This window comes from Homalodisca vitripennis, chromosome X (assembly GCF_021130785.1).
Source record: "Homalodisca vitripennis isolate AUS2020 chromosome X, UT_GWSS_2.1, whole genome shotgun sequence".
In the NCBI taxonomy this organism is placed as follows: domain Eukaryota; kingdom Metazoa; phylum Arthropoda; class Insecta; order Hemiptera; family Cicadellidae; genus Homalodisca; species Homalodisca vitripennis.
In genome coordinates this window covers 77,656,724-77,671,862 of record NC_060215.1, presented here as the reverse complement: position 1 = coordinate 77,671,862, position 15,139 = coordinate 77,656,724, and the positions used below count along the sequence as shown (strand labels likewise).

The 15,139-nt window shown below is 31.7% G+C and overlaps 1 protein-coding gene across 1 annotated transcript in view; it reads right to left on the bottom strand.

Annotated features, from left to right (window-relative positions):
- Positions 1 to 15,139, bottom strand: part of LOC124369239 (O-glucosyltransferase rumi homolog) — a 54,620-nt gene that overhangs the window by 34,007 nt on the left and 5,474 nt on the right. The window contains exon 2 of the mRNA XM_046827126.1: positions 9,579 to 9,735. Within this exon, the coding sequence (XP_046683082.1) occupies positions 9,579 to 9,735 (157 nt within the window). The remainder of the gene's footprint in view (positions 1 to 9,578; positions 9,736 to 15,139) is intronic.

Sequence of the window (15,139 nt, the reverse complement as noted above, 5' to 3'; positions counted from 1 at the left end):
GTATATTTCCTTAAAACAAAAAAAAATTGGCTCAAAAACGTTATAATAATAATAATAATAATAATAATAATAATAATTTATTTGCCGTTAAGCAGGGAAGCATTGACAAAGTCATAATTCACATGTATACATACAAGCATGTCAAGTACAACTAAGTCTAATTAAAATTATAACTATACAAAACTTGAATAATATTAATTCAAAAGTCTATGATATTCAAATTAAAAAAATTCGTTCAATGGAATAAAAGGGATTATTTATCAGCCATTTATACAACTTTTTACAGAAGGTTTTCTCAGGATATTTAATGATTAAGTTTTGTAATTTATTATATATTTTTAGTGAGATGACAATGTGGCTATTCAATGTTTTAGTCAATCTACAAGAATTAATGTTTGACTGGTTTTTTAGATCTTTGTGTCATACTTATGACTGCTTGGTTTAAAGCATATCAGAGTTTTTAAAAACATACAGGATCAAGTCAAAGATATACACATTGATCACTGTAGGAATATTTAAGCTTACAAATATGGGTTTACAATGTTCTAAGGGCCCTGCATCAGAAATGGTTCTGCTGACAGCTTTTTTCTGTAACACGAGAATTTCCTCTATCCTACTGCAGTTTCCAAACAGAATTATTCCGTATCTGAATACCGATTGAAAATTTGCAAAGTACACTGATCTAATGTAATTTTGATGAATGCAATAAGTTAACCGCTTTAATAAAAATATTACTCGAGATAATTTAATACTTAAATAATCAATATGTGGTCCCCAAGTAAGAGTCTTGTCAACATAAATTCCTAGAAACTTTTACGTTAGTAGAAGGGTTATCTTTTAGAAAGTTTTCATTAAATTTTCTCAAAGAAAATGAGATTTTTTGTGTGTTTTTTTCTTCGTTTAAATGGAATCCATTCGACATGAACCATTCAGAAGCCTCTTTTAAAGTATTTAGACAAGAGATCTAAAGTTCTTCAAGGTTTTTATTAGAATTAAAAAATGTAGTGTCTCGTCAGCATACATATAGGTTTTACCTTTAACCGAATTTGGAAGATCGTTAATACTAATTAAAAAAAGGAGCGGCCCCAGTACAGAGCCCTGAGGTACACGTATGAGACCACTAACTCCTTGGACCATTCTCCATCTATACAAACCTTTTGTTTTCGATTGCTAAGGTATATGATTTAAAAAAACTTAATTGTGACCCTGAAACACCATAGTAGTTCAATTTCATTAACAGTTCTGAATGATTTACACATTCAAAAGCCTTGCTCAGGTCACAAAGGGTGGCCTGAGCAAAAGCCTTGTTCTCAAAGGCTGATAGCACATCTTGCACCAACATATCTACAGCGTCAATAGTAGATTTTCCCTTTCTAATATCCAAATTGAGAATTACTTAAAAATTTGTTTCCTTCAAAATACGCATTTATCTGGTCATAAACCAACATTTCAAATATTTTGGATAAAAACGGGAATAAATCGAAATTGGGCGATAACTCTGCGGCTTGTCCTTGGGCCCCTTCTTAAAAACCGGACATATCCGACTTAACTTCAACTCGTCAGGAAAAAAATTCCCTCCACAAGACATAAGTTAAAACAGTAAGACAAAGGACTTGCAATGGATTTTTATTATATTTTTTTAAAAGGTTATTGGACATTAGATAAATGTCACAACTATTTGAGTTTTTAAGACTGCTGGCTAATGTAATTACTTCATTAGGAGTAATTGGTCGCCATGCAAAATTTTGAGAAATTCACTGGCAAATTTTTTATAAGCTCCTCTGAACCATATCTAGGGCAGCCCATTTTATTTTTTATTTCATTTACAGAATTGATGTAGGAATTATTGAATGAATCAGGTGAAAATTCCAATGTTAGAATTATTTACAAAACTCATTTTTTCCATTATCTTTTATTATTTTCCAGGCAGTTTTACATTTGTTGCTGCTATTATTTATTAATTTTGTATTATGAGTTAATTTTGCATTTTTTACTGATTGTTTATAATGTTTCTTCAGGTCTAAAAAAGCTTTTTATTTCAGGTTCTGGAGGCCGATTTAGAATTTTTTACTATACCATTCAAAAATAATAATCTTTTTTTTTATGTCAGCTAGATCATTAGTATACCAATTATGTTTTAATACTGATAAATTATTCTGGTTTACTTTTTTTAGTTTGGCCAAAAATAGTTGATATTGTCTATTAGCAGTTTAAAAAAAATTTGAAAAGCACCTGAGAGCAGTTGGTTTTATTCATACTCAATATGGCCATCCCACTGATTACGTGTTTAGTTTGTCTGTCAAGTGTGCCCAGGCATTATTAGAAACAAATAATTTGTAATAACTGACAGAATCTGGGACTATTTTCCGCTAATTGTTTTTTCCTCTTTACTGAACCAAAAGGTGCATGTATTATGAGACCATTGTGGTCAGAGAAAGGAAAGTTAAAAAATGTCACAATCTATTTTAAATTCTCTTTGGTAATTTACTAGAACATTGTCCAGACAATTAGCACCTCTGGTTGCTTTATTGTTTATGTAATAAAAATCATGCTGGCGCCATGACATTACAAAACTGTTTTGACATGTTATTAGTTTTGGTGACGTCAAAATTAAAATTAAAGTCCCCCCCTATGATAGAGAGGTGTAATTTGGGCAGCTAGCTAAGAAAGAAGAGCAACTTGTCAAGATTTTCAAGGAAGATATGTGGGTTTCCGGATGGTGAGTGATAAAAGTGACACTATTATAAAGTTTTAAACTATCAATAAAAATTGCAGCTGCCTCAAAGTTTACTTTCTGGAAACAAATTGATTTACATCACATGTCCTGCTTTGGACATCATTGCGGGGTAAAACATCAACGAACCCCCGCGAATGTGGTTTGACCGACAGAAAGCGCTGACACAGGTATAACCATCAGGTGCAGCTAGTTTAATTTCCTCCTCTTTGAGCCAGTGTTCACACAAACCTACCACAAAATATTTTTATCAGTTAAAAAGCTATCCAAAATTGAAATTTTATTTTTTAGACCTTGAATATTTAAAAACAAAACACTGGAATTTGACCCGTTTACAGTTAGAGACAGTATTCAGATTAGTATTAGTATTTTTTTTTTGTTTTACTTGTGTTTTGGTTACGTCTTAAACCTAAGCATAATTTATTTCTATGGGTCGTTACTCCTAAAAAATCTATATTTATAGGCGTACTATTTAGTGAACCTGTAGCACATGACACACAACTGACCATATCATCACCCAGCACATTTATTACAAATGTTACCACTAGATACTGTCGGAGTGAAGTGAGCATCTGTATTATCATCTAAGGTAGCAGGTCCATTGTCTCCCCGTCTGAGGTCACAGATGATGACATCTCATCAGCAGAACTCAAAAGTCTGTCATCTCACTGGGAGTTGCTGGATGTGTTAGTATGGTTGAAGCGAGACCATCAGAAGATATCATCGGTATTGCAGCTGGGGACATATACAGCTTTCTCCCACAGTTCACGGTGTGAAAGAGATGGTGTATCTTAGCTTCTCCACAAAGGCGGAATAGGATAGTCCGTTTCGAAGCTTCCTTTTTGCGTACTCATTACATGTGACGATGTAAACAGAAGCTTTACTGACTTTAATAAACTTAAATCAATTCAGCAACAAAGTGTTCAGGTTCAATACATCTCTTGTACAACCCATTGGTGAACAAATAAGTTGTTTTAGACCCCTTTTTTTTAAATTCTCGAGTTAAATCTTCAAAAGCTAGGTTTATAATTGCTAATTTTGGGTTTTTGGTAGTATTTATCTTTTGTAATTAAACTAAATATTTCAGCACCTTCTGCAGTTTTCTGGTACGCCAAATGACTTGTAATGCAATCTTTCATAGAGGGTTTGCCAAACTTTTCTTTAAAAATCGTTGCAATTCCAGCACTCATACTTCTTTTCATTATTTAGGTCTGCCGATATGCAATGTGAGAAAGCGACATGTTCGTCTCCTTGATGTTTTTCAAAGACATCCATGATGTTCGCCTCAATTACTGTAATTGGTTCTTTATTTTCCATTGTTGCGTATAATTGAGGACCTTGATGATATTGGAGAGAGAGGGAAAACTAGTGATTGGTGTTAACCTGATATTAGCAGTATCAATTTTATTTAGAAAATCTATCATAATCATAGAACTCAGTTTCTTTTTTCCCCTATAGTTCAGGTGCAAGCCATGGCGTGTGAAATGCAGTCTATTGAAAGAATCAAAATCAATAATATAGACATTATCTAGTCGGGAAACAATTTCTCGTATGTAGTTGTTCGCCATTGCTATCTCGTCATGCTGTATTGGGCTGTCATGCTGTAGGTCAAAACGAGGAGGAATTGTGGTAATACAAACTGATCTTGTCTTGCTGAAATTTTTTAGTTTGCTTTCCATTTTTTCATAGATTACCTGAGGTGTTTTCTTGAGCATATCGTTTGTCCCAGCTAATAACATGAGGGGGCGATCAAGAGATTCTTTTAATTTGGCCATAAACTTTTGTTACATCAGCACCAGGAGTCACTAAACCGTTAATGCTGATTTTTTTGTTGCTACATTTATCAATAATTTCTGGGAATACCTCTACCTTGGCTATCGGCATAGAACTCTAATTTAACTGGCTTTATTTTATCTAACTTCTCTTTCAGTTTCACATCCACAATAGCTAATTTATTGAAATTTAGATCTTTGCCACTTCTTATTTGACACCCTGGACAGAAATTCATTTTTTACCAATATTTTTCTTTGTATTACTAGAAGTCCATCTATTTTTATCAATTGTTACATTACTATTCTTGGTTTGCTCCTCTCTTTTCCGTAAAATTGCTTTCTTCATTTTGCAGAGTCCCTAGAACTTCGTAATAATTTTTAAGATAAGATTGAGGGTAGTTGACTTTCAGGTGCATTGAAACTCTTGAGTTGACCTTTTTTTATGTGGTTCTTATTTGAGGGGTTGAGGATAAAGCCATCACCAACTTCCTACTTGTTTACTTGTTTCAAATTCGCCAATTATTGTCTTTTTTTTTTCAAGTTCGTTATTTAAATTAAGGATTGTGTCATTCAAAAGCTGGACATTGTTTTCTAAGGAATGGATTTTCCCAGTCATTGAGTCGACTTTTGAGGATAGTTCTTTTTCTTTTTTCCATTGTATTAATGGGCCTCAGCTGCATCAAGCTTTCCATTACCAAAGATGTAAAATCACTCCTTGAGAACACAGCATTATTAATATTAGTTACATACAATATATGCCATTAGTGAGCGTATCGTTACTAAATCAAATTCCTTTAGCTGATCTGTTTCCATATACGTAACTTCAAATGGTTTTCCATTCCATTATAATATAATAATAAATCAATATTTAGGCAAAAGATTACTAATTCAATAAAATATTATGTACAAATGAAGAAACCAATTTTATAAAAAAGAAAAATTATAAATGTTAACGAAAAATTAAAATTTCTTTCTAAGTTTGATAAAAAGTTAAAATATAAAAACCCCTAAATTAGTACAAGTTTACTAATTTTGTTTCAGTGGACATTATCGTCTAAGCTAACTGAAGAAGTGTGTATGTATTCGAAAACATGACAAAAAACACAAAAACATTAAAATATTGAAGATTTAGAAATATTTCCAATATTCTCAGATTTAACAGAATGCACTACGGGAGAGATCGCACGAAGGCATATTGCCGCAGCAGGTGCAGAGCTACAACAAAAATTCCACCACTCGCAAATAAAGCCGGCGACAGACTAACGGTTGTCAAGGTTAGGCGCAGGGATGTACTGGGAGGGATAAAACGAGACCCTGTTATCCTGGGGCATCACTGCAAACGAAAATATAAAGAAATCAAAAAAGCACGGCAAACTGCCGCGGGCGCGATCTCTTGCGTGTTAATTTGTGAAACTTTCATTTATGTGTCCACGAACAGCCAGAGAGTAGTGAGCAGTTGCCCCGTCATGCATAAACCACATGTTTTGGCACAAATGCAGTGGTACATCATCAAGCAGGTTAGGTAGCTCGTCTCTTAAAAAGTTCAAGTACACCACGCCATTAAGCCTGGGAGGAAGCACGAATATGACTAAATGATCTGCTAAGATTCCAGCCCAAACATTTACTGAAAATAGATTTTGTGGGCGATTAGGTTTGATAGCATGAGGATTTCTGTCTGCCCAAGTGTGGTTGTTATGGAAGTTAATGATAGCTGTTCTTTTAAAGTGAGCCTCATCGGTAAACAAAATTGTATTTTAAAAAATTGGGTCAGCACATTTTCCCAGAAGCCATCGACAAAAAGCAACACGGGGAGCGTAGTCTTGTGGCAAAAGAATTTGGACATGCTGGAATTGGTATGGGTGTAACTGGTACTCGTGTAGTATTCCCCGAATACTAGATTGGCTGACATTGAACTGTAGTGACAATTCTCTAGTGCTCTTTTCAGGATAATCAGAAATTTCATTAAGAGCCAACTCTTCTAATTCAACAGTCCTACATGATCGGGCGATGCCTGCATTACTATGCTCCGAAGACTTAAAAGAACTGTTTTAGATAGGCGTTGATGAATACTGGCAAAAAATCTTGCGCTTGGACACCTGCGGTTAGGAAAGTTCTCTTGATACAGATGTCTTGCTGCAGTACTATTGCAGCGTCCCAAACCATACATTAAATGCATGTCTGGTAATTCAGAGTTTGAATACACGTGAATATTACCTTCCATTTTTAATAAATGAAACACACAACACAAAGTCACTACTAAAATGGATGAAAATAACTGGTTAAAATACTTAATACAAACACACAGTATCTTTACAGTTTGTTGTTTTATTCAACAATGAGGTGACATATGTCATCTAATAATAAATGCCCATATGATTATTTATTATTTAAAACTGTTTAAACAGCGGTTATTTAAATTATTAATTATTACCAGCTGTTACCAATCAGATACTCATTCCTTATTATAAAACAGCAAAAGTTTGCTGTGTAGTGTAATACGTGAGGAGTTAGTTTCGTAACTTTTTTTACACATTTAGTTAACTTTGCTTATTATGATTGTTTTCAGAATTAAATTCTCTACAATCTGTATTAGTAAAAACAATTTGTTTATTGGTCATTTAACAATGTTATTGGACATCAAACATTTAAGACGGTATTATTGTTATTACATTTTTGGAAAATTTTATACTTCTTCTTAAAAACTGTTCACACTAAAACCTCAAGAGTGGGTTTATTTGATTTTTCAGGTTATTTTCCTTATAAATCCACCTTATTTGAGTTAAAAAGTAAGAACAAAACATTTCAGAATCACTTAACTTCACCAGTTGAACTGAAAACAAAGCAAAATCTTTCTCCAGCCATTACTCACTAATGGAGCGTTTCCGGACCTACCTTTATGTAACATTTTTTTCTTATTTTTAGCTCTACAATCACGTCTTAAAATATTTTACCATATTTCTGACTCACCCTGTGTATGACTTTGTCAATGCTTCCTATAAAATGGCTTTAAATATTATTATTACTATTATTGTTATTATTATTCACAAATTTTGATGTTGACATCTTAAAGTATTGAGTATAGCGGTAAACTCATATTTGAAAACATATATGAGGTCTGGAAGGACCGCAGAAGAATCAGATCTGAAGTTATGGGTTTGCTATATAGATGATGTACGGGTAGTTTGGCCAGTAAAGATAGTTTAGATGAATTCTTACATCATATAAATCACATCAAGTTTACTGTATAGTAGAAGTTCCAAACAACAGGCGTTCGTTGGACATAATGACGACAAGGAAGTCCAACATTTGATATATAGGAAACCAACACACTCCAATAGATATGTAAACGCTTAATATCATGTTAAACTAATTAAGTATGTCAGTAAATTTTTATTTAAGCCTGTAGCTCATTTAATTCTTTGCTTATAACTGGAAAATTCCCTGTAGTTTTAAAAGTGTTTACCCTCTACAGCAAACATTTATGAGCGTGTTATGTACAATTGATTAGTAGATCATCTAAAATACAACAATTTATTTGATGAGCAGCAGCACAGATTCTGTAATGGTAAATCCACCATTTCAGGCCTGCTAGAATTACGGAAACTATAATAGATTCGATAGACAAGGGTGACAAGTCCATAGGTATTTTCATGGACCTGTCAAAAGCATTTAACAATATTTCTCACAAAATCCTTCTCGACAAACTGAAAGTTATGGGTGTACCAAATCTTTCTTTATTCTGGTTTAGACCATACCTCTCGGACAGATCCGAGTATGTTGAGATTACGTCAAAACAAAATAATCAATTAGTAAAACATAAATCAAACACACCAGCATAGAGCATAGAGTTCCTCAGGGTTCTATCCTGGGACCATTGCTGTTTTTATGCTGTATCCAAGGAATGCACTCAGTTTGAAACAGTATTAATGATACAAGAAGTAATTTAATCTTGTATGTAGATTATTAAATTAATTGTGACTGCTAAAACTTGTCAAAATCTGGAAATAGCCTGTAAAGAACAATTAAAAACAATTCAAACTTATTTTCAAACAAATAGCTTATTTTTAAATGGCTGCAAGACTAATCAAATTATTTTTGCCACAGTGCAAAGTAAAGATATTTCTGAAATTTGATTCCAATTAAAAAAACTAAAACTGAAAAAATTAATAATGTAAAATTCTTAGGACAATTTGGATAACATTAGTTGGGATTGTCACAAAAAATACTTAGTGAGCAAAGTTTCATCAGGCCTCTACATCTTGAGGCGAATGTATTTACTGTGTAGCATTTCAAACATTAAAGTAGATCTATTACGCACATATACATTCTAAATTAGCTTAAGGATTGGCCATTTATGGTGGAACATATAAAAAAAATTAGACACAATTTTGATACAGCTAAAATAAAGCAATACTTTATTTATTTGATGTAAAGACTTTATCACAGTGTTATGTTACATAATATGTTAAGCTTGATAAAATTTACTTTCCAAAACTTGTATTATCGATTATAATCATGTGGTAAAATTTATTCACATGCACAAAGTTTTACAAATATAATTATAACATATACATACAAAAGTATCATATGCTTTTCGATTATGTTATTTTTTTCATATATACGAGTATTATCAAACTTAAAAATTTGATAAAATATGTATGTTTCATATTGAATTTTACAAATATGTATAATTTGCCAGACCGTCTTTTATGAAGTTCTAAATAATATTTTTGAATATTAAAATTTGTATGTCAAGTATTGAGAAGTTTTAGCAAAACCTATCACTTTTGTTAAAGAAATAAGGAATGAAAATAATCTAGAAATAAAAGGGCTAAATTAAATTAAAATCTTGTATGTATAGTATAAATATAAAACCGCTATATTCATCCAATTAACAATTCTAAATACATTTACTGTGAATATTTGGTTGGTTTTAAAAATAATCCAATGCTACTTTTTGTGGTTTTGAAAATCTAACTGACCAAATCACACTGTGTTCTTATTTATTAGTTTATCATAAAAATAATTGATAAATCCTTCAAATTTATTGGCAAAAATAACATATATCTTACCTTGTTTTAGCTGCATTCAACATAACATCACTTATTCCATTTTTGAAAACTGATAAATCTTTGGTGATAGTATCTGCATAACAGCTACAGTTGGAGAAAGGACAGTTTACGTAATTTTCCAACGAATCTTGTATCAGTGCTAACATTTCATTATTCTCTGCAAATGAAGAAATTATTTTATTGAAATTAGTAGTAAGAGGAATCAAATATAGAGGATAATATACTAAATTAACATTTAACATACTTATATTACCAGATCAGAAATCACAATCTTTATTTGTTTTAATGCCATGTTGGCATCAACATCCTCAGGATACACTGGAATGCTATCAGTAACAATAACAGTGAGCAAAATTACAAATTACGTGGTAAAGACATAAGGCCACATCACTGATATAAAGCCACAATACTCTATACTATTCAAGAAGGAAATTAAAAAGTAGTGGAACTTTCTTAAGTGATTAACTCTATTACGACTATACTTATACCAGCACTTACTTGCCATTAAGTATTTACCAGTGTTGCTTATCATAAAAATATAAGATTTATGATATATAAATAACTTTAATACTTAAAAATGTATCTTTTTGCCTTAACTACAAGAGGCCAGTAATATATTCTGAGCCACAATTGGAAATTAATCCAAAAAGCTGAGAGCTGATTTGTTTAATCAGTTCTTTAAGCTGATTTAACATGGAGAAAGTTTACATAGCTAGTAAGGACTCAAGAATCAACAACTGCTCAACAAGAAGTTTATTGCCATAAACAGATATGAGCAATGGACAAAAGACAAGAATACAGTCATCCAAAATAAAAAAATGCTTTGACAGAAGAAAATTCCAAATATAAGCCAATTTGTAATACAAGTTATAAATTTATTTACAGTCATAACTCTAATGTCTGTAGGTAATTAGAAAGTTTGTGTGGCTGATAAATATTAGTTCTCAATTTTCTTGCTTAGACTAATGGAAGGAGTAACAAAATTAGAGATGTTTATGGTATTTCTTGAATGATATTTACATATATTTGTAAATTACTCTATATTAGTTTTTTTAATTAAATCATAATACATAAATAGTGAGATCACTTTCATGATTCACAATGAAATACAACTACTTCTACAATTTGACTTCGTTATTAAAAGATATGCAATGATTCTAGAAGCCTCTTATGAACAAGAAAACTTAGCCAATAGAACTACAGCAATCTCAAACTCTTATATTATAAATCAGCAGCGTAAAAAAGACCAAAATAAACAGTCAAAAGATAGGATTGCCATATCATCAGAGTCCCCGTAGATTACCGGATTTTTAGGCCAAAGATGTAGTTCCGGGAATTACAGAATAGAAAATTAAAAATTTCCTCTCTATTTTTTTTTACAACAATGCGTTATATAGTGAAAATTAGGTACATCTCATAGAAATCTGCCTACTAATGTTTACTCTCTGCTGATTTTTTTTTTTTTTTTTTTTTTTTAGCTGACTAGGCTGAATATTCCAGGATCTAAAGAATGCTTGTATTAAGCCACAACAATGATGACAATTATAACCCTATCTCTAGAGCTAAGTGTAATTTGAGTTGTCATTTAGTAAACAAACATACTCTGGGGTCTAGTCTTAAAGTACTAATCTTAAATATTCAGTCTCTAAAAAGTAAACTTAATGAGCTAGACACAATATTAGAAGAAACTGAAACTAATGTGGTTTGTCTGAGTGAGCATTGGCTACATGAGGACGAAATGTCCATATTTGTTCCTAATGGATTTGTACTAGTGTCGTATTACTGTAGGAAACCTCCCCTTAAGTGTGGTGGCTCGTCAATATTTATAAGCCTAGACTTAAGTTCTAAATATCAGTTTTGATATTTCTGACTTTTGTATTAATTCTCTATGTGAAGCATCTGCAATTAAGCTGCTTGATTTTAATCTTATTATCTTAAATGTTTATAGAACCCCTAACTCTGATTTTAATACTTTTATTGATTATTTGGATAAGTGATTGTCTTTTTTAATGATTAGAAAATGTAAATATTTTATTTTTACTGGAGGTCTGAATGTGGATACTTTAAAGTTGGAGAGTGATGATGATGTTCAGTTTTTTGTAAATACGCTTAGATCAATGGATTTATATTCCATAAGTAGTTTACCAACTAGAAACAAGGCCTGACTAGACAACATGTACACAAATATTAATAAAAAGCTATGCAATTCTACCTTATTGAAGCAAGATATTATTTCCGATCATGCTGGCATCTTTGTTGACATTAAATTGGGTTTTAAAAAATCCAGGAATAAGGATAGTTCTAAGATAAAAAATGAGGCATCTCATTTCACCTGTTAGAATAAGTAATCTTAAGGAAGCTCTCAGTTATTGTGAAGATTGGGATTTTTTTTAATGATAATTTAGATGTAAATGCAAAGTGTTTATGTTCTTAAATATTTTAACATCATATTTTAATATATATTGTCCACTTGTTAATGTTAAAAGTAAAGCTAACAAAAAACTGAAATTGTCATGGTACACTCCTGAAATTGATCGTATGAGGTCTTATATGGTGATTCTCTATGATAAATGGAAAGATAGCTTAAGTGTGGATGATCCGATTAGGTTTAAGAAATTGAAGAAGCTGTACAAAAGGGCAATCTCTAAAGCAATAAACTCCCAAAATAAATGTAAAATGGCATGGCAGATAATCAGAAAGGAAGCAGGGGATTCTATTTCCAAAAGTAAAGACAGTATGATACCAGTAACTCCTGATGTTTTAAACAATCAATTTATAAATATTCCTGTTAATCTTGCCTTGAACTTTGATACTAATACTCTGTCTTACCGTAATTTGTTGCATAACTTGTCTCGCCATCATAACAGTTTTACGAGTAACTTTAGTTGGGAAGCTTTTCATACTAGTGAAGTAAGAGCAGCAGTAATTAACTTAAGTGTATCGAGGAGTGAAGATATTTATGGCCTTTCCAATTTTGTCTTTAAGAATACAGTTGATGAAATTTTATCACCCCTAACCTGTCTCATAAACCAAATCTTAATTGTAAGTGAATTCCCAGACTGTCTAAAATACTGTAAAGTTACACCTATTTTTAAAAAAGGACGAAAAGAAATAACCAAGAACTATAGACCTATTACTATTATACCAACCCTTAGCAAAATAACAGAAACGTGTATGTTTAAGCAATTATATAAGTATTTTATGGAAAACAATTTACTGCACAAAAACCAATTTGGATTTAGGCCAAATCACTCTACTACTAAGGCAATAGAATGTTCTAGAAGACTAATAGGTAATTGGTTCTACCCTTATACACCTAACAAAGGCTTTTGATGTTGTTACTCACTCTATTCTTTCTGAAAAACTTAATCTCTAAGGTGTAAAAAACAAAGAATTAAAGTTGATTCAAAGTTACCTAACAAATAGAATGCAAATGATAACTGTAAACAATGATTCGTCACAGTACCAGAAGATAGTAGCAGATGTTCTCCAAGATTCTGTACTTGGTCCTTTTTTGTTTTTAGTTTTTATAAATGATTTTCATGTTAATGTTTCATCCATGTGTGTACTTTATGCAGACAATACAACTCTTCTTTGTTCTAATCTGAATGTGTGGCAACTTAATGTACAATTAATTAATGCTCTTCAACAAGCTAAAGATTGGTATTCAGCCAACAACCTTATTATAAATGAAAATAAGACTCAAAACATAATTTTTACATACAATAATAATTTAGATTTAGACGATAACTACATTAAACCTGTTAAGCTCTTGGGGATTGTACTTGACAGTAAACTTAGCTGCAGGCCACATGTGGAAGGTATCTGTAAAAAACTTTCTAGAGTAATCTTTCTCCTACGTAAATTTAAGTACTGTATTAATTTTGAAGCATTGTTAATGACCTACTTTGGACTGTTCCATGTATACCTTTGTTATGGTACCCGTCTATGAGGCAACTCTGGTGCCTCCAAAAACGTTTTCTTGTGGCAAAAAAAGGCAATTAGGTTAATGGCGGATCTTTTTAATCAAGAGTCCTGCAGACAGTCTTTTTGTAATTTTAAAATAATGACTCTTGCTTATATTTATATATATATATATATATATATATATATATATATATATATATATATATATCAGAATTTAGTGTTTGTTAGAGAAAATATCAACACCTTTATCTCTCATGTGTTAGTACATGATTACAACACTAGGTTTCGATATAATCTTGTAGCACCTCAAGTAAGACTAACTCGGACCTATAATAGTTATAATTCCCAACAAACTAGATTATTCAACAAACTACCATTAGCTATAAGAGAACTACCAATTAATAAGTTTAAATTAAGGATTGCAACTTGGCTTAAGACAAAAGCTTTTTACTCTGTTGACGAGTACATGAAGTGCAACGTGTTTGATCTGTTACAAAGTACATCTGGTTAATGTAACTAAATTAATAGTTAGCAAATTAGTTTTTATGTCAAATTTTGTTTCATGACAAAGCCTATTGTAACTGAAAATGTTATTTAATGGCCAATAAAGATCTTTAATCTTGAATCTTGAAACCGAGGTTAAGCAACAATGATTAAGACATATCATTTTGTGTGAAAAAATAAAAAATGTATATTTATTATTGCCTTTACGCTAAGACTATATTTATAATATAGTATTGAATTATTTAATTACCATTAATGTAACCATGGCTCAATAACTACTTAAAATTACTTTTATACTAAAACAATTAAGCATAAAAGAAAGAGATTGCTACATCATCACATGAATAGTGCTCTGGTGAGAGACTCGCAAGTGCACTTACCACTATTTCTTGGAACATGTTGCCTTGACTACACTGTCCAAGTTTGTTAAGGACACGTTTTAAATCACTTCACCCAGACAAGCCAATAAGCATGACATGACTGGCAAAAATATGTTATAATATATAGTCTACTGATAGTGGCAGTTCAATGGCAGGTCAAAAAAGGCGTTTTCAGGCTCCATTCAAGTAAAAGCGACTACTGTGATTGGGTCTTATTGCTTTATCCATAGAGAAGCATTAGCTGCTGAACATCTCATTAAGGAAGTGCACGATATACTTAACATCGTTAGTTGTGCAATCAACTACATTAAACACATTCCTAAAAAGTAAGATTTTTTGGAACAAATGTACTAGGACATGGGATCTGACCGCTCATGTTTTATTCTATAGTAGTTCTTGTTGATTGTATCTTAGGTGTTTGAGCTGAGACACAAAATATATGCTTACCAGAAGGATAAAAACTATGTTATTTCAAATAAATGTATTGATAAGAACTTTCTGTCATAGATAGCTAGCTTCCTTTACTGAATTGTTTGAAAAGTTGAACATACTAAGTAACACAATATCACACACAAATATCTTAAACCTGTCTGACAAAGTGGAAGGTTTTCTAAAGAAACTTGATTTGCAGAAGGCTATCATGGCTAAAAGTTATTACACTAGATTTTCCACCTTGAAACAATGTATTGAAGAAAGAAATTTGAATAGATAACCTTAATGACGTGTCTTTACGGTATATTTCTAAACTGA